General features: G+C 44.6%; 1 protein-coding gene and 1 long non-coding RNA gene across 12 annotated transcripts; one reads left to right on the forward strand and one right to left on the reverse strand.

Annotated features, from left to right (window-relative positions):
- Positions 1-82: 82 nt before the first annotated feature.
- On the reverse strand, positions 83-16,763 carry TMEM263 (transmembrane protein 263). Of its 9 annotated transcripts, none has more exons than XM_087766581.1 (6): positions 16,627-16,732; positions 14,455-14,585; positions 12,962-13,023; positions 11,784-11,898; positions 7,977-8,046; positions 147-2,846 (listed from the first exon to the last, which is right to left on the reverse strand). In XM_087766581.1, exons 5-6 carry the CDS (start codon positions 8,038-8,040, stop codon positions 2,560-2,562), a joined length of 351 nt encoding a protein of 116 aa, XP_087622707.1. In that variant the 5' UTR covers positions 8,041-8,046; positions 11,784-11,898; positions 12,962-13,023; positions 14,455-14,585; positions 16,627-16,732; the 3' UTR covers positions 147-2,559. The 9 variants fall into 9 exon arrangements, 7 of the variants coding, with proteins under 7 accessions (XP_087622710.1, XP_087622711.1, XP_087622713.1 ...); XR_015706620.1 differs by lacking the exon at positions 14,455-14,585 and adding an exon at positions 6,612-6,676 and having other exon boundaries at positions 2,727-2,846; positions 16,627-16,763; XM_087766580.1 differs by lacking the exon at positions 14,455-14,585 and having other exon boundaries at positions 16,627-16,763.
- A 136-nt stretch (positions 16,764-16,899) lies between these two features.
- On the forward strand, positions 16,900-22,643 carry LOC148054665 (uncharacterized). 3 transcript variants are annotated; one of them, XR_015706526.1, is made up of 3 exons: positions 16,900-17,083; positions 19,581-19,726; positions 20,791-22,643. It is a non-coding gene; the product is annotated as an uncharacterized LOC148054665 (long non-coding RNA). The 3 variants fall into 3 exon arrangements; XR_015706527.1 differs by lacking the exon at positions 16,900-17,083 and adding an exon at positions 17,141-17,616 and having other exon boundaries at positions 20,191-22,643; XR_015706525.1 differs by lacking the exon at positions 16,900-17,083 and adding an exon at positions 17,141-17,616.
- The last annotated feature ends 688 nt before the right edge of the window (positions 22,644-23,331 follow it).

The following is a 23,331-nucleotide window of genomic DNA, read 5'->3' on the forward strand; positions in this document are numbered from 1 at the left end:
AGCCTACGCAGTGAAGTTACAGTTTTTGTTAAGAGCTGGTTGGCTCTATTTAGATGCAGATAAAAGACACTCTGGGGCATGATACTGTTGGAAGATTTATACCTAAGTATGCCTTTCTCCACAAATTAACTAAGGAAGCTTTCAAATGTCTGAAACAGCAACAATTTAATGTTTCACAAGTGTCAGGACAGAATCAGAACAAGTTTTTAAGACGAAGCAAGTTTCATAAGTGAATGGAAAATATGCAGGATATAGGACAAAGCTCTTTTCGAAAACTAAAACCATATGCCATGTTAAAGTGTTTCAGTTACAAGAATTCAGAACTACTACAGGATATGTTAAGAACAAAACATAACGAAGTGTTGGCAGCTCTAACATTGCTTATCTCAGACCACACTTGTTCTGCATCAAGTTTCATAGTATAAAAGTTAGAGAATGTCATAAAAAAAAGGGGGTATGGCCAGTTCGACATTTATGTTTTCAGAAAACGATTAGAAAGGGTTTGGTTGAGTGTCACAAATACCACTATGCTGCAAACAGGTGACTCTCTAAAAGAGTTCAGTGGTAGCGCTCTGGGGATGCGTCTACATTGGAAACTGCAGGGGAGCAGGACCATACTCAATTATTTGCTGCAGCTAGATTGCCTCCAATATCCAAGCTAGCTCGTTTCTAGAGCTAACTGCTATCCTTAAACTACACTATGTTCTATGTGATTAGCTTTTGACTATAAAAACCAGTTAAAGTCTTCCATTTGTTGCATAAACTTACCTCATCACACCCTTGCAGCAGATTGGAGCTAAGCAGCTGGTGCATCTAACAAACAGAGCAGACAATGCCATTTGTTGGGTTTTTGCTCTCCCCACCGCCCCAAATCCCCATGCTTATGAATACCATACTACCAACATATACAATTACTGATATCAAATAAAGTTGTTCCAGAGTGCAGTTGAGTACCAATGGCTCAGAGAGACTAGGTGACTACTGTACCATAATTCACACATGGTATACTTTCAACACCCATGAACGTAGGACTAAGTTCTAGACAAGCGATATGTTTTGATTTTTTTTAATTTCTAAAAAGTCTCCCTGTATATCCTTCTTGTACAACCATAGCCACTGAAAAAGTAAGCTTACGTGCTTAGAAGTTCTCTGTAGGAACACAAGTTTTTAGAAAATACTGCATACGCAACATTCACAGCTGCCTTCTATGGGCTTCCGAGGTTACTTATTTGCGAAGTCAGTACACACACAAAAAAAAAAAAAAAAATCACCAACAGCTTCTTTAAGGCAACCTCAAGCTGTGTTGTTACAAGTGCATTTTGCCTCACGCTGCAGAGGACCTACAGATGTTCCCATTTGAGGTGTGTCAACATTGGAATCTGTCGGTATACAGTTTACTTGGATAACGTTTTTTAAGGCCTCATCTTCCTTTTTTGGTTTGTTTTAAATAAAAGTATTGCATTTTACTCAAAAATCAAAACGCAAAGTATGAGAGAAAGATGTAGTGAAAAATTCCTTGCATTTCCTTAAACAGAGCAAGAAGCTAACCTGGCGCATCACGGGAGTTGAGACAACAGCTTTGCTAGTTCTTCACTGGTTTCCAACTACACAAAGGAATTTCTTTCAAGTCAGAGAGTTGTGCTAGATGACCACAAACATCAGCCCAGTTTTCATTAAGCCCTCATTTTTTCTAAAGTCTATAAGAAGTTTATTAGAAGCAAGTTTTCACTTGCAGGAGATAGATGCATACCATTAAATACACCTGAGATGGAGCAATCTTGTTTTCAGTAAAAGTTGACAAGGTTTCAGATATTGAGATTCGTAAAGAGAGTCTAAAGCTCATTCTGTGAACTGCACTGAAACAACAGGACAGTTCTTTACACAGCTTCACCTAGTAAAAAGACTTTTTTTTCTAATAAGGCATTAAGTTAGTTCACTCTTTATGATCCCTTCTACCATGTTGTCAAACCTTCTCACTTCTATCTCCCACTCTCCTTTCCAAATTCTGCACGCCTCCAGTTCTATTTGCTCCAGTCCGCACTGGCAGAATGCAGTCACTGACAGTTTACAGGCTGCCTGCAAATACAGTTCCCTAACCGGAACTATTCGGCTACGTCCAACAACGGCGTTAGGCAGCTGAAGGATGCCTGGCAGGAGGATGTGGAAACCACTGAGAACAGTAAATGGCATCTCATCATATTGATGGTATGGCAGAGATTACCAAGTTTCTATATTCACATTTTAGTCCAAAACTGCAAAAGACTTACAGTAAATGAATATTCCAATATGTATTATCCCTTCAGATACACTTACTCACTTCTATAATTATCAAGTGTAACATTTCACCAGATACAAAGCTTCAATCTAGGCTCTAATAAATCTTCATACTCTGTGCTAGCCAAGCTGCTTCTGTCCTTTTCAGATAAAACTGAGTTACTTGCACAGCTCTTTAGAAGATAAAGTGTCTAAGACACATGGCTTCTCATGGTCCAAATCTTAGCAGATTTCAATCCCACTGATGTAATATTCTGGAGAATCAAGTATGTCTCAGTTCTGGTTTTAGTCAGACTTATCCTTTTTCTTTCCTGGTAAAGGCACTTTACTTGCAACAGCAGATCCTACAGCTGTAACACCTCCAGCCACAGCAGAAACACTTCCTTTGACTAGCCCCACTCCCATTGAAGGCACAGATGTGACCGCTGTTTTGGTGATTTCCAAGCTCTTCCCTCCAATCCAAGCAACACCCCCGATTGTGGCTCCAACAGCTCCCTTCGTGACGCTGAAGAGGCCACCAGTCACACGAGAAAGCATGCCAGGCTGCTGCTGCGGGTGGTCTTTTAAGGAACCTAAGGAAGGAAACAAGCAGCAGATCAATCCCAGTGCTACGATCAAAGCATTTTCAAAAGAAAAGTTATTCCTAAGTATTTCCTTTTCCAGCCTAACAGCCATTGCACATACTTACCCTGCCGGTTACTTTTCTTGGATGCTCATACACCATCATAGTTCCAAACAAGAAAAAACACTTTGCTGCAGCGAGACATACCTCAATGCTGTTTTCTAAAACACAATACAATACTGAGCCTACAAATATCAGGTATATAGCTCCCAGATGGTTGTGGGTGATAAGCTTTTGTCCTCTGTCTGTGTGCACCGTCACCTTCCCAGACTCTGGAAAGTCTCATGGCCAAACTAGCCTCATTTCTGGGCTTTATTAAGGGGTGGGGGGAAGGGGACAACAATACACCCTCCCCCCTTCCTAATACTAAGATTTAGCACACAGAGGTGGGGACCTCCAAAAGCAGCAGCACTACCTTGCTGTTCAAATCTCTAAGGAAGGACTGGAAAAAGTTTCCTGGAGAAACAGAGCCAAAGGTTTATTAATAAAAGAGAGCTGTTCTTTGAAAAGAGCTCACCTTGAGACAAAGTGGTTTCTTTCCTTAAAAATTACTGTTTTGAAGATGGGTTTACAAGGGTTGTGTGCCAAGGTCAGGAAAGAGGGAAAGAAGGTTACAAACAGGAACAATCAGAGGAGTGAGAAGGACAAAACTGATGGCAGCTCTTCCCTGTATCACTTCCTTTCTTCATCACGTACACAAATTTAATTTTCTTCCCAAAAGGCCTTTTCTGTAATTTGGATAGGGAAGGGAGGAAAGAAAAGTCCAATGGCCAAATAAGCTCATTAAATACCAGAAGTGGTCCCGAAAGACATTAACAATAGCAAGAGTAACAAGCTCCCAACAGAAGTCCCAATATGATGCACCAAACCAAATCTCAAACCATAGGATTTCTGCAGGCTGACCATGTAAATGTTTTTTTCTTTTTAATGTTATGTTTAACCTGCACTTTGCACAGTTTCTTGCTATATGCTGTGTAAGTAAATTCCTAGTCCATATTTATGGTACAATTACATAGCCTCAAAATAATAGAAAGTATTAGAGTAATAGAAAGACTCCCAGAATTAGCCACTTAGCCTTCCAATAGTTTAGTATTACTTCATATTTCCAAATGTAGGCTTCAAAATCCTAGAGATACTTGCACCTTGCCTCTAAAGGGGAATTAAGACAATTCCATGCCCCACTACTGCATAAGCATCATCTAATCTTCAAAGAAATAGGAAGATGAAACAGTATGTTAATGTATTTAAGCACACAAGAAAATATCACCCACTGCACCTATAAACCAGTAGCCCTGACACGCATTTGTCTGCAAGGTATTTTCAATGTGAACCTTGAAAAGTCTCTGGTCTTCACAACAACATTGTATAGGTAAGCATTTTGTCAGCTCCTGTCTTGTCAATTCCTCACCAACCCCCAAACGCTTCTCAAAAAAGTTCCCGAGAGAACCAGTTCACAGAAGTAGGGTCAGAATTCCACAGTTCTTCGTATTTTCTAGCCACCTGTAGATAACATATGGGATTTAATACACGTTTCCCTTTCTTAGAAATAAACAGGGGGAACTAAGAAAAGAGCAAATGGAACCACAATGGACAGTGCTAGGGAAGAAACAAACGTGAAATAAAGAGGTGAGGGAATCAGCAACAGAACAAACATGCTTGGAAGAGGATGAGTCTAGAGAGGCAGGGGAAAAGAAAAATCAGATCTAGATCCACCAGAGACCTGTATCTAGCCCCCGTCAACGCATTCACTCTCCACTGCGACGTGCCTTAGGAGAACCAGCAAAACAGGTCTCTGCCTCCAGCGCCCTGACTGCCGACAACTTGCGTTCAGAGGACATTTTCCAAGAGTCACTTCCCAGCACTCATCTACCACAAGATGAAAACTAGGCCGAACAACTTCCCATGCACCTCCAATGAGTTTGTGATAGCGCCAGGACTGACCCAGCACTCGGAATTCATTAAAAAAGTGTGAAGTTTGGAGTTCCTATGTGTGTGCCCAGAATAATTCAAACAAAAGATGCCATCTAAATGAGAGAATTTCTTACAAGTTTGACAAAAATTTAAAAAAGCAGAAAGAGGAACACTGCAGCTGAAGGGAGCAAGAAATACTAAAAATGCTTCCAGCTTACACTAGTCTCTCTTGCTTAAGAAATTGATATAGATAACAGAAAGGGTCATGGAAACTGGAAATATAAGCGACAACCTTTTCCTTAAAGCAAAGTAATACCCTTGCTGGTTTATTCTAGGCCAGTAGCTTTCAACCTGGACATCTCCAGCAAAAATGCATTGCCAACACAAGCGCACAGAGATCAGAATTTCTATTTATATACAGAAAGCCTTTAGAGAATCACACTCAGAGAGAAGTCTATAGAGCCTGGCATAAAATCACTGTCTAGGTATTATTCATTAGAGGATTCTTGTGACCAGACTTGCACACCTTGTAAAAAATTTGGTCAGAAAGTGGCTCACTTCCACCTAAGTGGATCACTGTCATCAGGGTGAATGGGAGTAAAGTCTTATCACATTGAATTTTAAGAGCTGATTTCAGTAAATCAGACCTAATATTAGCAAGAAAGGACCCATCATAGCTAACTTAGAAAAAATAACGAGAGAAACAAACAAAAGTAATCTTGACATGTTTTTCCTCACATTACTTCAGGTAGCCAATCCTTTGACAACATCTACTCTATTTCACAAGTGTAAATACTGACTGTGACTTGGTGTATTAATAACTTCTGGTGAAGGCTGACGCATTTCCATTTCACTCCTGCTTGCATTGTCCATTAGATCTAGTAAACGCCCGCAGCTGCAAAGAGTTTTTATTGCTGGTTGATTTCTATTCTAGGATACGCATTCCTGGTCTCGTTTCTAACCAGCATGAGAAAGAAGGTAAACCAGATCATTCCTAAATCTAGGGAGAAAATGACACGAGTTCCCTGTTCAGGGGTTGGCTCCACCACGCCACCTTGCAGCCAGCTTCCTGCTGAAAAGAGTCCAACAGCGAACAGGAGTTTGAATGAACGTAGGTTGCAAAGGTTGGAGCCACTTGCAAAGCAGAAAATAAAGCATTAGAATAGCACTGCTCACAGAAGGCATGAGCACAAAAGCTTCTCCTACATACGTATTTCTTTAAAGCCTTTGGGCACCAAGCTTGTCAAGCGTGATTTGGACAAACTGGAACTATTTATATCTTTACGAAAAACTGCAAATTGGTTTTGGAATTGAGCCTTTCCTCTAAGGATTTTTTTTGGCAGCCTGCTCAGAGAGACGATCTTCTTGCCAACACTGAACTGGTAGCCTTCCATCCACATTTGGCCATCTTTCTACAATGGTGTAAGTGTATTGCATATGAAGGCCTTGTATGACATTTAAAACAGGGATATTCTTCAAGGGTATTCCAACATTTAAACTCATGAGGCTTGAAGAGTGCATGTGAAACAGGAAAAAGCCTCTTCAAGGATGGAGTTTCCATTAAGATGAGCTGTGTTTCATTCTGCTCCCTCTACCCACACCAACTCTCTCCATCTATTTAGGCTTCATATTCAAACTGGTTATTGTCACACTGAAAAAAAGATACTGTGCAGAAGAAAACAAGTCTCAATTGCTCACAAATTTCAAATAAAACCTTGCAATACCTAGTGATGATCAGACTCTGCTGTTATGCTCTCAATCTGGACAACCTACTGAATATTCCAGGAAGATAAAAAATGCCCACCTGTTTCACTGCTTTCCTCAAGAAAGAACTGGTTGTAGTTTTCCAGTCAGACCACTGTTCACTTTCTATAAGTGAGATTTAACATGTATAAAACAATTCAATCTTTAAGGTAAAATAAAAAAATTTTAAAAAGACAGAAAGAAAAAAGCACCTTAAAAATTAGACTTGAAGATAATACACATTAGGGCATAGTTTCCAACCTGGCATTTGCTTTCAGAAATGCTTCTGGGATTTTGACAACCCCATAAGAGCTTAAGAAGTAAGATTTTTGTCCTCACACCATGGTACTGTAACAAGTTCAAGTATAGTAGAGCTTAAGAACCACTGTGCCAGGAAAATCTATTTCTCCTTTTCCTCTCATCTCCTTGTACTTGTGTTTCCTATCTAATAGTTGTTAAGAATAGAGTGAGCTATTCCACCTTAACCCCTTCTGCTACAGTTAGTGGATAATACTGTTGTTCAAGTGAAGTAAATTGTTCAGTTATACACCATGTAAAAGCTGGGGAAAAAAAACAAACCAACCAACAAACAGAGCTTTAAAGGGCCTTTATAAATTGAAGAGCAATGAAACGAGAGGAATTGGGACTCACTGACCTACATCCACCACATTTGGTCTTAAAGCAAGAGAAGACAGAACACAGACAACCTATGTGCCAAGAATGGCTTTTGACTGAGTATGCTTCCAGTCACATTATGAACACAGGGCTCTTCACAGTCCGGCTGTTCCACAGCCCGGAAGGTAACTCTGCTCATTTGCAACTGCATTTCCTCCGCAGATCTAATAACCAATTTAAGATTCATTTGGTTCAGGAGACCAAGATGCCACTGCATTACGAAGTCAAGTGTGCGTTTGTTTGTTTCTATGAAACCATGAGATTAAGTAAACAGTTAGAACCACAGTTAATTGTATGATGGAAAAGGGTCTCCAAAAGTAGTAATAAAGTTCCATATATTTTTAAACACATCTTGTTTAAAAGTCACAAGCACTATGAACTCAGCAAGGTGTCCTAAAGTGAAGCTGGGCTCTTTCCATCTCACGTAATGAACAGCAGAAATAAATACCCATTGGACCAATTCACATCTCTGGAAACTGATCTGCAAATTATATCCTGCAGTATCTGCCTATCTTCTCTCTATTTATCAGTACAGTTGTTTACTGCATTATATTCAGTGGCCTTATTGTAATCAGGATAATACAGAAGTGAACAATAATCCAGGCCCATCCCACCCCAGGGTTAGCTTACTTACTGTTACTTAAATGAAAGTTAAAGCATTCAGCTTGCAGATCCATTTTTTTTTAAGAGAGAACTGAACTTCTGATGAATTTCTATGAATTTGCTTCATATTATGAAAACCAATACATACCTTCTGGTGGTTCATCATGAAGGTATGATGGGACTTCCTGTTGATTTTTGTCCGTTTGATTCATTATTGCCTAAAAAAAGAAATTCACATATGCTATACATCTTTTCCGGCAAAGCATAAACGTAATCCATGAATCCAAAATTCAGGTAATTTGAGTTCCACAGAAAAGGAACTTCTTTTTCGTTACTAGATAAGCTAGCAGCTCCTGCCAAACTACTGCTCTTTTTATTATTGGACTATGCTTTTGCATTCTTCAACCAGACTCAATACTTGAAAAAGGAGCCCTCCACCAGGTCAGCAGGCTTGGCGAGAGCTGCCACTCCACACCAAGTGCATCTCAAACCTAAAAAGCAATCAGGAAGAAAACCAGTATGAAAATAAAACAGCCACTGCCATACAACAGCTTATGTTTATGTACTAAAAAAGAAAAGCCTAGTGATCATAGAGGTGGCGGGCACTAGAAAAACGAGAGCAGCATGCCTATAAGATCTGTTAGTACCTGGAAAGCAGTAGTTTAAAGAAACAAGTCCTTGCAGCAGAATTTGAGTAAATGCCATGAAAACAAGATGGAAGAATTGTAATGAAAACACCCCATTTATCTTGTAGCAGTATTGCATACACAGGGTGGCAACAGCAGTAGAACTAGACTGTTTTAACTCTGCACAAGCTTTCCAATGAAAACATTTCAGAAAGAAAATTTCTTTACACCAAAAGCTGTTTCCTAGAGCAGTTCTAGAGCAGCAGTCCCTGACACTGAGGGGAAGCACAGGAAAAAGCTCAAATCAGCAGCTCTGCTTACTACATTTTCCCTTCGGAGGGGAAGAAAGCAGTATCTAGTCCAGGTTTCCCTCCTGCTTTCCTTCCCTGCCAAAGTGTGCCTTGGTGTTAAGTCCTGCCTCCTCCCCTGAGCCCTCCTGCCAATCCTGCCTTCACTCCTCAGCAGGCACAGAGGTGAAAGGAGAAAGAAAACCAAGTTGCATTATACCACTCCGCATCCTTCTACCTTCTTGCCAGCGACCTCTTAGTTCCCTTCTCCCTGCACATATACACAAGACTTAAAGTCATTTAATTTCTTCCAGGAGTCACCAACCACCACAAAAATAATTCCAGCCTCTCTTGCTGTGCCCAGATGTCTCCGTACTCCCCTGGGGAGAAAACAGTGGCTGGAATCTGAAGAAGGGATGAGGAAGCAGAAGCAGAACTTGAGGGTGGGAAGACTCACCTAGAATACAACAGCTAAAACCCTCACAGTATAATTATGAAGTCAAAATATCACCGTAAAAACCAGCACCCACACACTAAATGATAGATCTCTGGATGCGAAGCAAGCCTAAATTGAATATTAAAGAGTCCTCACAATCACCGCTAAGGGTATCAGATCACGACTCAGAAAACATGGGTACCTTCACACAAGAAGCTGAACAGAAAAGCAAGCAAAAAAAATCCTACTACCAGGATGGCTGATGTTCAGCATTGCCATCATAAGCACCTCTCAAAAGCCAGAAATGCAAACGCAGAAGCTAAGAAATAGGAAAGTGAGTAGCAACACATCACTAAATACATGAAGGCTAAGAAGCAATTTGAAAAAGTATCAGCTATGTAATTCCTTGTTCTTTTATTTAATCACAGGTCAGTAAGTCAAGAGGCAGCGGGGGAAGAGCCTGACCAATCACAGGGAGCAACTGAGGGCAATCAAGTTCTGAGAAAGGACTGGATTCAGATACTAGGCAATTTCTTTGCATTCATCTAACACAAGCTGGAAGAAATATAACGATTTCATCCTCCCTGTGTGAAGTTACATGTAGGCTGTTGCTTTTTTCCAACCTGAAACAAAAATATCAAGCACTATAAGAAAGAGAAGGCAGACACTGTAAGAAACGGACAGGCCTGACATAATTTTATCAAAACGTCTGTCCAAAGCCGAAGTAACTGTGTTTCTACTTAACGTAGCCATTTTGTTCATTAAGATGATTTCACTATCAGGAATTTGGAAGGAGCTTTTTGTTTGTTGCATTAGGGAAGGTCCTAAAAAAAATTAAAATCACAACCTAGGAAGCCTTACTTCAAACAAAGGAACGTGACCAAAATAGTTTTAAAGCAGACTCAAGGGAAACACAAATTAATTAAGCCAGACATAAATTAATTTTTATAAAGAACCACCTCCGCTAATATATTTGTATCCAGCCTGAATGTAACTCGCAAAAGAAACCCAGATGCAATTGCTTGTTTGAGCTTCCAAAAGTTTCTGTCAACAATTCCTCATAAGAGGAGTTCTGTTCCTCAGAAGAGTTATTTAATCTTATGAGGAAATACAAAATACTGCCAGAGATTATCAACAAGTTTAGAGAGGAGCTGGAGTAAGTTACCAGTTTTGAACATGGCAGAACACTAGAAAATGTCACAAGGCTCCACACAAGTTTTAATACTTTCCAGTATTAAGAAGGTATTGGACACTGCAGCACTGACAGCAGATACAGTCCCGATGAAGTACCGAGGCTCTATTGCACTGGGCATCATACAAGAATTTAATTAAGACAAGACCTGTCCAACGGAAAGAATCAGAGTAAGACTGGCAAACAGGTAGCGTGGGGAAAAGATGCCTTCATAACTCTCCATAATCTAGGTTGGGCCACTGTCAGATTTGCTTGCAGTTCCTGCAAGGCTGAATGAGCAAAGCAATGTATTGGCAGGGGAATTTCACAGCAGAGTTTCTAGTTTAGTGGTAAAGTATTAAAAAAAAAAAAAGCGTAAAAAAAATTGCAGACTACATAAAAAACAGTGACAAGATTAGATATTCCCTCCCCTGCCACCTTCCTCAGAACCTCACAGTTACGTAATTCTTGACCACAGCTACTTTTTAAAAAAGTTAGACGGGGATATTACACAATATATCACTCACATGCCATGATTTAACACACTTCCAACTCCTTCTAAACCACAGAAATACTTCACTCACAACTACACAGACCACAGTGGTCTTTTACAGCTCAAGCACCAGTAACCTGCTGCTGTCAGACCCCAGAAGCCAACCAAGTACTACCTGGGCCTGAGAAGAGCAGCTAAGGGAAAATAAGTCACTGTTGGTAGGACTGAATTTGTTCTACACGAAGGGAGCCTGCAGGGGTCTGCAGATCAGAAAGTTGAAGACTAATGTATGATGTGTGGGCCTTCATGTGCCTGGAAGCACTGCAGGGATGCTTCAAGAGATATGCCTAACCAGCTTGTGCTAGTTTTTACTCACTGTTCTCCTACTGCATCATTGTGAGTGAAAACAGAATCACACCACTGTCAGAAAAGGCTCACAGCTTGATTCAGAACAGTACTTGGTACACAAGAGAGCTCACAAAGTACAATTCAAGTCCTTCTGTTTTTCTGTAGAAGCTCTCCAGTGAATTACAGAATCAAGACCAAGATCTGACAAAGGACTTAAGCAGACAATTTTAAGATATCTAGGTTACAGCCTGCATCATGAACGCTTGTAGCCAATTTAACAGGTCGGGAGACTCAAGGGCCTCTGAAAAGTGATCCAAAATCCTGTGTGCTAAACAGGGTGTAGCACACCTAGTGAAGAGGAAATACTACGCACAGGAGCATGTCTTAAACCTGGCTCCCCTCCAGAGATTTAAGGTGAATATTTCTAATAACTGGAGGTCAAAGGCCTGGAATAACTGCTTGGTGGCAGATGACTTCATCCAGTCTTCAGATGAAGAAGGCAGGAATATAATTTTTTTCTTCAAAAACTGGAGTTCAAAAATCAGAAACCACTCACTATCTTTAATGTAATACCGTCAAGGTGAAAGCACTCACAGTTCAATGCCTCCTTCGTCTAACAAGATCCAAGCTTGTATGTCCCACGTGGCAGGAGTCCCCTGGTCACCAGACAGTAGCGTATCCTAAGGGAGGTTCCTCTTCACCCTCCCCACTGAAGGTGCGCCCCCACAAAGAAGAAAGCAAAATTCATGAGACCCAATAGAGATTACCACTCAGCTAACACCTAAGGCACCGATCTGGAGGTGCAAGGGTAAGACTTTTGTGCAGAGAATTAGATCATTCATATTATTGATTAAGGAACTTTGGAAACCTAAGTTGGAAGCTGCAGAGTCAAAGTCCCCTTTGCACTGAATCATTAGTCACAATTATTACTGGTATTGCAAGTGCATGCAACAAGGCAAAGGTTTATCAGAAGCCTGAACTTTGAAATTTATCTGATACATTTTTCAGAGTCTTCTTCAAAGTATGGTAAGACTGGCTAAAAAAAAAAAAAGGGAAAAAGAAAGCAAGCAAATAGATCTTTCTTTGGCATTTTTATCCTGTGATGCCAAATTCAGTGTCTTATGTCACTGGCGAAAAGCCTCCAACTTCATTTAACACCTGCATTAAACGACTGCATGGAATGAGGTGGGATCTTGATGAGTCCGGGCCGAACACATACGGACATTCAATGAAGCAGACACCTAGCGCATCAGTGGCACTCACCAGTCCCTTCTTCATCTGTGCAGATGAATACATAAGCTTTGTATTTTCTTATGTTAAGAAGTGGAAGCAAACCCAGATCTTAAAAGATATTTCAAACAGGGACACATGTAAACTACTTTCTGTGTGGTTTTTTTTTTCTGTGCACTTATGAAGGTGCTAGTCATTCAAGAGATAAGGGATAACGTCTCATCTTTTTTAACAATACATTAAAGTATGTATCAAACTTCATACTAAAAAAATAATAAAAAAAATGGAAGTCACTCTTTCAACTGGTTTTAAAGAAGAAAACACACTTTCATACTGTCAGAATATGAAATATATAGGAAGCTTCAAAGTTTTACACAGTTGTAAAGAAAGAAGTGGTTTAGAAGAAGATTTTTAATTCAAGAGCTACTTATAACATTAACACTGTTATAGGACCCTGAATGAAAGCGCTAGGAAGCTCTGGAGGTAACGGTACAGCCACACGTACATTCACATCAAAGCTGATTAAAATAAAACTTTCTCACCAAATATATTCTTTCTTGAAGACGTCCAGTTAGTCGTTTCCACAAAAGTATTCTGCATACACCTACAAGAAAAGTAGGAGGTTAATGACATCTTATGAACAGTGCTACTGCCACATACCTGCCATGGGAGTACGGCGGGAATCATAAATACAAAGCCCCACGGCAGGGGAGAAGCACACTCGGCACGGCCTTACGATGCCAAAATTTTACGAGATTTAACTCACCAAAACACCAATGCCTTCTGCGTTCTCAGGCAACGGAGATAAATTTACTTGCTCTATATGCTGTCACGATGATTACTACGAAGTGCGGTAATCAATGTTAAGACACAACCTCTCCTTAACGAGTCTGCAGTTCTTGGACAGCAATTTGTGTAAAATTTTAACCTTCCATTGAGAAGTGGGCTCTAACCATTACAGACGTGTGTGCAGCTTCCTGAGCTTCAGATGATGCTCTTGATGCCTTTCTGACTTTACAGACAAAAAGCCCTACTGTTTCAGCACAGCAAACCTGGCCCAAGCAGCAGCCAGTAAAAACTGGCTTGTTTCAATGCCACTACTCAGATATTTGCAGGCAGCAACGAAACTACCCAAGGATGGGGCCAATTTCAGCTGGCAGCATAACGCTGCTCCAGCAGGCTGCAGCAGCAGCAGACAGCGCTGGAACTATTCACCTGACAGAAGTGCAAACAAACCGATCGCCTCGTCTTAGTCCACCACAAAAAAATTATCTTCCTTCTGCCCACCAGCTATGCAGTTAGAAAGCTTGGCTACAGAGCTGATGGAGAACAAAACAACCCTTGCCACACGCACGGCTCTCCTTCCCCTCTTTCCACGGCTGCAGCAGATTTCAAAATGAACCTGATGTCTTTCATGTACGTGCAAAAAATTATTTTTAGGGATGATACTTTAAGAAATGCATTTTGGAAAGAGTAACAGTGCTCTATTCTCCAAAGTAAACAAGGAAATAAGCATGAAACCAAAAAGGTAATCCCACCCATGGCTGCTCTTCAGGGTACTGCTTGAAGCTGCACAAGCGACCCCCGACTATTAGCTTCCCTGCTTTACGCCTTGGATTAGGGCTTGTAAGACGTTAGGAGTAAGAGTGCTCAGGGCTATTAGTTCTCTCAGACAGAACCCTCAGAGCACAGCCGATATGGAAATGTGTTTTTCAGTTAGATAATGCAAGGGAGACAGTTGACTGAGCTTCTGCAAGAAGAAAGAGTCAATGCTAACAGTGCTGAAGTAAAAAAAAAAAAAACAAACAACAAACAAATCCAGGCACGTAGAAAGTGTGTAGCTAAAAACCAAGAGCATAGCTGACATTTCAACAAGCCTTCTGTTTAAAAACCAACTTTCAAAATTCAGATTTATATACAAAGCCGGACCGGCTTGGAAGCGAGCATGCCTGTTTCAGAGGAAAAAAAGACACAGTTTTCAGGGAAAGCCTACAGCAAGTTGATCAGAAGTTTCCAGGTGTGAACCACAGCTTACTTTTAAAACTGTAGCAGGACGGGCTACAACCCGCCCCCCCCAAAAGACAGCAAGTCTGCCATAAGAACTATAAACACCAGGCTCACAGCACGCAGGGTTCGGCACACAGCCAGGAAGGGAATGCAACATACCTGTATTAAAAAACAGACAATCACACACCACAATTAAAGGCAAAAAAGGGGGCATATCTCCTGGGAGAAAACAAACAAACCAACCAACCCACCCAACCTTAACTCTGCCCAGGACAATACAGCATCATATCTGCCTATAAGAGAATCCAGTATTTTTCCATCACCCTCAACTAAAGTATGGATCAGGCTGCAGAAGAGGCGCTAGGGAACACCCGATGTTGGCAATCAAATTTTCTCCAAAGCAAGGATTCGCAAGATACCAAATCAAAGGCGGCAGGAACCCGAATTCCCCTTTTCTAGTCCTCCAAAACTGGTTTCTAGAAATTAAACGGTAAATCCCAGTAAGGCACAGGACACAGCTTCGGAAGCGCCAAGGACACGCTCCATTTCACCAGTCCCGTCAGCCTCCACCTCCTGCTAGCTCAGCTTTCCCAAGCAGAGCCTTCCCCCTTTCTTCTAATGCTTTCCCAACGCCCGAGCTCCACGCCCGCCTCAGCTCTCCTTTGCCATGAGGCCCACGATGACAAATCCTGACAGTGCCTAACAGCCAGGGAGATAAAGCAGCTGCTGAGCTTCCTTGCCCCCCGCGCTAATGAAATAACGAGCCTTCTCCCTAGCGCCCACCACCTGTTTGTTGGCTCCCGTCTGACATTTAGACCTGTTCACTTGCCGGACAAGGACCGCCTTTCAGTTTTTGCTTTTGCAACACGGTCCATTTCTATACTGAGGAGGCAACACCAACTCTACTGAATGTTTAACCACACCTTAACAGAAAGCTTTAAAAAAAAACACAACAAAAAAGCCTGGATAGTATTTCCTGAGCTGTCTTAAAATCGATGTGCATACAAACCAGTATTTGTGTGCTAAATTAAGCTATCTTGTATGGACCCTTCTAATTATACAGAGATATGCTGCCCGAAGCAATGCTCTGGACGCGCTGAAGCAGGCTACGGGCGCTTGGTACGTATCCTCCTTACGGAGCGACATCCTGATTCAGAGTTCTCATTTTCAGCCCGGTCAAACGAGCAGAAGGAAGCGTTTAATTGCATCCGCAGAGGCTGTCTATGAGCTTCGCACAATGACCAGAACCAGCTGCACGGCTAAAATAACTTGGATTTATTTCCAGGCCACACCACACAAACGCCTCAGCTAGGTGAATGCTGAAAGCTAAGCTGCTCCCAAACGGTTTACAAAAAACTCTTCCAGACTCTGCTCCATCAAGCTGGACTTGAGAGAAACGGATGAAATACAGAGCAGGTTACTACAGGAGACATCCGAGCACAGCGAAGTTTAAAGAGAGAAACCCCGAAACAAAGCTCCCCTGGCCCGGAGAGGTTCACGGGGGAGAAGGCGCCCAGCCAGGAGCGTGGCCAAGGCGAGCGCCGCTTCCTCCGCTGCCCCGCGGGCAGGCGGGAGCCGCTCCGCCACGGAGGCGGGGAGCGCGGCAGCCGCCCCCGAGCCCGGTCCCGGTCCCGCACCCGAGGAGGCGCCGGCTCCGGCCCGTCGAGGCCCAGCACCCCCCTCGCTGGACGGCCCAAGCCCCCGCAGCCCCCGCCACGTCCTCCCCTCGCAGCTACCTGCCTCCTCGGCGGAGCTCGGGAGGCGGCCCGGCAGCGACCCCCGCCCGCCTCCCCCGCCGGGCCGGCCGCGGGCACCGCCGGGCACCTCGGCAAAGGGCGGCGACACTGACGTGGCAGCCAAGGCCGCGGCGGAGCCGCTACGGCCCGGCCCGGCCTCCCGCCCGCCCGCCGGTGCCGCGGCAGGAAGCACAAAGGCGGGCGGGCGAGCGAGCGCAGCCGGGGGCAGGTGGCGGCGGCGGCCCCGCTCCCCCGGGCCCGCCTCTCCCGCCGGCGGCTCCGGCGGGGCGCGCCGGGTCCCCTCCCGCCTCCTCCCCCAGAAGTTTCCCTTCCTCCGCGGGGAGGAAAGGAGGGGAGGCAGGAAGGGCGCTGGGGCGGCTGCCCGCCCGCCGGGCTCCCCCGGCCAACGGCGGAGCGGGGCGCCGCGGGGCCGGGCCGGCAGCGGCCGCTCAGCCCCCACTCACCGCTCGGCTCGGCGCGGCGCGGCGGGGCTCCGCCGCAGACTTCACTCCTGCGCCTTTCCGCGCTGCCGACGTGGCGCCCGCCGCCGCCCGCCCCGTCGGCGCCCGCAGACCCCGCCCCAGCGCCCGGCGCGGCGCGGCCCCCTCGGCGGCCGGGGGGCGCGCAGGCGCCGCCGCTCCCGCCCCCTCCCCGCCCCGGGGCTGCCGGGGGCCCCCGCGGCGTCCCCCCGCGGCGGCCGCCTCCTGCGGCGCCGCACGTCCCTGCCGGCCGCCCTCGGAGGGGCCGGGCCGCCCCGGGAGGCCTGCGCAGGCCCCGGCCCGACCCTCGTGGCCCCCACAGGCCCCCGGGCACCCTCCTCCCCCGGGCGGCGGGGCGGGCCCCGACACGCAGGGCGCGGTCCCCCCGAGGGGCCCGTGCGGATCCTGCGCTGAGCGGCGCCTCCGTGGCTGGGGCAGCGAGGTGGGGGAAGGAGCGGGGTAGCGGTGGGGCGGAGGAGAGGAGGAAAGGGACGACCGAGACGCTGCGGGGTGCGGGAGTCCGGCCTGCGGCACTCGGCTGGGCCGGGGGGCGCCGGGGCCGAGAGGTCGGGGTGCCCCGGCCGCGCCGTCGGCTGACGGGGGCGGCTGCGGGGGCTCCCTGCGGCAGGGAGCAGCCCCGTCCTGCGCGGAGCAGCGCCCGCTGCCCTGCCGGCGGCGTGGCGTGGGGCCGCCACGCTGATCCGAAGGATCGGGGTTTGCGTTAAGCGGGGTTTACGTTGAGCATCGTTTACATTGCACCCGTTACCCCAGCCATTATCTGAGTGAGCGGAGCTACTCGCACACAACCTACAGGGAGTAAAGTTGTAGTAATGACGGTTTAAGGGCATGGCGTTCTAGGTCACTACCCCAACATGGATAGCTGGGGAAAGACAGGTTTTCTGGCGCTCGCCCCCTTCTTCGGGAGCTCTCCATGTGCATCTCTAAGGATCTTCAGGGATGAACAGCGGCTTTCAGGTTTGTTGGACAAGGAAGCGTTGGGTGGCCAAGGGAGAGAGGGAAGTCCCAGGTACTTCGGATGTGAGTTTAGAAACAGATCAACTCTCACCAGCGCAGGGATATGAAATACCCCATGAAACGCCTCACAAGGTTAAAAAACTTGCGTCGGCAAAATGCTTCCTCCACCCGGCTTCATGCTTGACTGCTGCCCTTCTGTCCCACTCTCCTCTCTACGAAGAGGCACGTATGGAGGATAATCATCTTCCCTGGACTCCTCCAAAATCGTTAGTTCCTGTCTGAAGTGTGAACTCATCTCCTACATGGAAAATACAGAGGAGCACCCTGTTTCCACAGATACCTGTGTAAATAGGCCTTTTCCGGGCTCTTTATCAGTCCCAGCTTCAGCAGTTTACCTCTGGGTTATTGCAGGGGGATGTAACGCAGGTGCGAGGTGAGGGTGAAAGGGGTCTCTCCGCCTCAGCGCATGCAGATCTAGTCGGGCGTCGCTGGACAGTTGCAGGAGCATCAGCGTGACCTGTCAGAGCCGCGCTGTACGGGCCTTGGAGGGGTTTGCTGGTGACAGGGGCTCGGTGTTCCCAGCCCACTGAACGAATACCAGCCGTGTTCTTTACTTTGGCACTGAATGGGTGAAAGCACGAATGCAGGAGAATCCAAGTGAAAAAACGAGGGCGGTGTCTGGTCGGGAGCACGCCTTGGGATCTTTCAGGACATGGAAGGCACACAGGGTGCACGAATTAGTTGTGGTCTCTGGAAATGCTGCGCAGGCGCACAGGAGTCCTGCTCTGGGATCTTGGTTTCCACCTGGGAGGACAGGTCAGCGGCTCTCCGAACTCATACAGTGTTTACCTCCCAGGCATCGCCTGCCACTGTTGCCATCTTTTTGGTCTTTGCCATAAGGGGATTTTCCTATAGCTGCTACTCATCCCTTGCCCTAGGGCCGAGGTGCACACAGCGCTTTCTTTAGTGCGGTGCTCTGCTTCACATGCAAGGCCTGTCGCTTCACGTTTCTGGTGGTGGAAGAAAGAGTTGCTGCTTGAATGTTTTCTCCGTAACAGAGTTAATCAATCACCCATAAACTTCATAGTATGAGGCACCGAAGAATGTTTTGCCTCCTAGTAACTGAAAAGTAAAGGCATCGCAGAGATTAAAATCTCTTCTTTTTCAGACTCTGAAAGACTTAGGATGGCACAGAAGGACTTGGGTTGGTGAAGTGTTTTGCTGAGCAAGCGGAAAGAGCCAACTTCCTCGTAAAACCACAGCCATTGGCGGTGGAGTCTCACTGGCAGGTGTAATAACTGAAATAACTTCACGCTGACATCTCTGCAAGCAACAGAAAACAAATGAGTGGCGTCCCTGTTACTTCGCTAAACCAACGATGAAGCTGAGGAAAAGGTTTTGGTTGCAGAGATGCCATCACTGTGACTATTTTTGCTCTCATTTAATTTTTCATGCGTTGAATATTTCCTTCATAAGTAATCTCAAAGATGGTCCACTGCTGGTATATTCAGTAAAGACTTCCTCAGTATTTAGTCTTTATATAGTCTTTATGAGAAATAAATAACCTTCTTTCACTGGAAATAGCATATGAGCAGCTTCTTAACAATTTTAAAGTGGAAAAAATACAACATTCAGTCTTCCCCCGTGGAGGAGTGGTTCCTTCATTTAGATTATAGATTTTTAAATTTTGTTTGTGAATGCACTATGATTACAGATGCAGAAAATAATGGAAGTAAGGTCAAAATATATACATTTTGTATTCCATTATGATGATTGTGGGTACTTCTACTGCTGCAGTAGCTCTGGGGAGCTGCAGCCAGGGTTGGAGTTTCACTGTATTGGGTTCCATGTAGACCTAGGAAACAGCTCTGAAAGGAGTCCTTCTCTTTCGGTGCAGGACTTAATTTAAAATGTGACATGTGTCTCCTGAACTAGGCCTCACAGTTTCATTTTTCCTGTTGCAGGTAGCCGTTGTGACAAGTCAGAGCTGTGGAGAGAGCATCAGGCTCTTAAGTCTGGTGAAGTCTATAGGCGTGTGAGTGGACAGCAAAATCCAGCTGGACTGTTTGTTCAACAGGAGACCTGAATGAGGAGTGCAACAAGAAAGCACGTGAGATACTGCATGTGCAGTTCTTTTTGGTTCATTTCTGGAGATAATGAACTGTAGCAGCCAAAGGTGAAGGCCAGAGCTGGATATTATGGGGTGCCATCTCCTAATTTGTATGCCATGGACACGAATACATCCCTATCGCAGATCCACGCCTATGGTGTAGTGGAGAAGGATTAGCCAAGAACTGTGCTTTTGCAAATTAGAAATATAATTCTACCTTGGGGCTTAAAAATGGGTTCCCTGAGAAGATAACCTAGGTTAATAGTGTGCTGGAAGGAAGGAGGCAGGGAGGGAGGAGGGAGATTAATATCCAGCATTTGTTGGTAGTGAAGCCACTGGCTGACGTTATCTTACTAAGAAAACCAGACTGGAATGAAAGAGCAGTGTACTCCACTCAAATGTATATAATGTCTTCATTGCAGATGAAGAGACATGCTTAATTAAGTGTGATGTCTTACCTGCAGATGCATCTCGTCTCATAAAAAACGAAACTGTCTGTCTGCTAGGAGTACTGGGTGACTGTGGCATGCAAGGGAAGAAAATCAGAGACATACATTGGTTGTACAACATTTTCGGTTGATGTTTCAGAAAGTCACAGATCAAACATCCTGCTGAAGTAGCACGACAGTGCCGGGTACCAACTGAAAAGCCAGAGTATCCTCATTCCTTTTTGTAACAGAGCTGACTGCAGAGTTATACCAATACAAATTGGGAATAAGCAAGAACAGATTTTAAGTTTTAGGCTGTTGACTGTTTGGAGGTATCTTTTCTGTTACACGTGCACACACAAGTTCGAGCCATTATCACAATATAATTATACACTTAAAAAAATTATAAAGAACCGTGGTTTTGCAGATTGTACTGTCAGCTCACTACTAAGCCGTTAAAAAACTGGTTCCAGCAGCGGAACTATTAATGAGCATGTTTCAAGAAGCGTACGCTTTGTGATTACTTGGCGCACTGCCTCGGTTTAATTAAGATTTTAAATTTACATACTGCTATTCAACCATATGTTGCACTAATGTTTATAAAGGTGAATAGATTTTATTGTCCTCATTTTATAGGTCAGGACACGGTGTCATTTTGGGTTCAAGTGACAAGACTGAAGCCACCCAACCCCTGAAGCAGTCTGGATCTGTTGCTCAACCTGCAGGGTGGCATTTCCTCCATGCAACTGAGAGAACGATTGGGTGGACGTTGACAAACCTGGAACAAAATAATTTCAATAATACTATTTGGTGGAACTATAGCACTCGGTTTAATCTATTCATTAAGGCTTGTTGCAAAGATCACAGAAAAGCTTCAGATCTGTGGAAATGCAGTGGCCAATTTAAAAACGTACCTTTGACAGGAAAATGATCAAAGTAATTGAAGTGATTTCTCAGAGTCTTAAAGAAAAAAAAGATTATAACATAATAAGAAACAGTATTGTTCCTCCTGTCACACTTTCTTTATATTATCAGCAATTACTTGATGTTCCAATCTTGCAAGTCTTATGAATATGAGCAGTCATGAGTAGCATGAGCAAAGTTTGCTGAAACAAATGAGCCTGGAAAGGTCACATCCCTGCCTTGAATAAATAGGTATACATGGGAGTATTGCTGTTTAGTCTCCTAGGTGTGGCGTGCTGCATAGAAATGCAGCAACTCCTTCGTTACAATTTGGGGTTTTTATCCAGTTTTAAATAGGAAGTCCTTCTTGCTGTTTTCCAGCTGCGTGCTCTACTTATTAGTGTGTTTTCATAAGCTTTTTGCTCTTTTTTATGAAGGTGGAAGGTTGACTGAGTTAAGAGTTGGGTGTGTGTTCACCCACCTTCATAGCGTCTAACCTCTGAAGAACATTGTTGGCACGGCAACCTCCCCCAAGAGACTGACATTTAAAATAACAAGCTGTGCTAAGCATGAAGTCAGTCCTCAAGTCTCTCTCTACCGTGCCTCCATTTTGTTATGAAATAGAACATTAACGTTATCAGATTTACAGATCTACAGAGCAAGAAGTCCTTCCAAAAAAAAGCGAAGATAAAGCCCAGGCCTGTAAGGGCACCGAGCACCTCTTTCCTTGCTTTTGCCTCCCAAGGGGTCTCTGCAGAGCTGAGTACATACCTTCCGTCAGTTTAATCAGACGTTCAGCTCCCTGCTCTGCTTCCTTATGCTTCCCAGTGGACTGATGAGACACCCAAGCATTTGGAAAATCAGGCAGGTATCTCCATACTTTGTTACAGCTATTTAATTACCGGGTTATAGATAAGCAAGTGCTTTCATGTAGTCTTGGTACCTTCCAGAGGCGGCAGCGAAACAACAAAACTCTCCACGATCTCTCTTAAGGTCTAGTAAATGGTCTGATCATTGCTAGCTGTTAACCAGGAGAGCCAACAGATTGCTGCTGGTCCTCAGGGTGTGCAAATCACAGTAGTGACGTGCCAGAGACTCTTTTAGCTGTTATTGTGTTTCTTCCTACAAATGAAAATACAAACATGAAACAAAGAGTTGTAAAACAGGTGTGGGAATACTCAGAAAAAGTACCTTTGTTTCAATTCTGAACTATAAATCACCTATTTCAAATAAGAAGCAAGATAATATTGACACTGCTAAGAAGTGAATACTTTACAACCCTATGGCTTTCTAATGCTGTGCCCAATCTCTGCCTGATCGCTCCATACCTATAGCTGGCATATTGCGGGGATAAAAGGAACATTCAAAAGTAAAGGAAGCCACGTGGTTTCACGAACACTGGACCCAACCCTCTGAACACCGTCAACTACAATCCCGTCACAACTAGATGTAAATTCTGCACGAGGGTTTTGTACCCTCCTTCTCTATGTATAGTTTCCTTCCTTCTCCCCATTTTTCTAATCAAACCCTGTACTTCCTTTAATTCCTTTTTCTCTTCAAGAAAAGAATAAAAATAATAACAGTGATGATGGCGTAATTCATTACTTGCATTTTATAGCACTGACTCACTCCTGTAATGCAGTTAACAGCCTGTAGAAGACACAGAACTCCTGTGTTGGAACAAAGTGGTGGGATTGCTGTCCTTGCTTAGGGGACATGCCAGTACGACTCTTTGACATCCCGTGGAGCAGACAGGCTGGGTGTCGGAGGTGGTGCGTGCAGTCAGCCTGAACTCTCATGGTGGGAGCTGCAGCTTTGCAAGGTCCTGCCCTGGGTGATTTGGAAATTCTTGCTGTGCTACCAAGAAGGGGAGTGACAGTGCAGAAAGGTGGTTGTAGGCTTGGGGTTACAAGGACTTACGCGTTCTTATCTGCCACGCAGCGCACTCGGTGACTTTGCAGTTCTGCAATCCTTTTCCCTTCGTTAGTCATATCCCATCATTGACCCGCCATTAACCACTTCCCATCGTTAGCTACGCTGTTGGCTCTGACCCTGTTTTAGAGTTCAGGCACTAAATAATGATAGCCGCCTCCGCCGGCTTGGCTGTGGGTCATTTCTGAACAACATGAAGTACCTAGAATAAAAAATTAAAAAAAGAAGTTGTTTTTCTGAGTAGAACCATGGAACAGGTAAAGCCTCACAAGAATGGATCATCCTTAGAAAAATATAGCGCATCATATTCACTGTGCATTATGGGGAGTACGAGGGAGATGG

The sequence above is a fragment of the Nipponia nippon genome, unplaced genomic scaffold (genome assembly GCF_047370975.1).
Source record: "Nipponia nippon isolate SJK-2023a ecotype South Korea unplaced genomic scaffold, ASM4737097v1 scaffold_3, whole genome shotgun sequence".
Taxonomy (NCBI): Eukaryota; Metazoa; Chordata; class Aves; order Pelecaniformes; family Threskiornithidae; genus Nipponia; species Nipponia nippon.

What these genes read in the sequence shown, in the direction of transcription:
- TMEM263 (XM_087766584.1), bottom strand. Translation starts at nt 8,040, where the DNA reads ATGAATCAAACGGACAAAAATCAACAGGAAGTCCCATCATACCTTCAT. An exon ending in TCATGATGAACCACCAGAAG is followed by an intron (nt 2,847 to 7,976) that starts GTATGTATTGGT and finishes TTCCTTCCTTAG; the next exon opens with GTTCCTTAAAAGACCACCCG.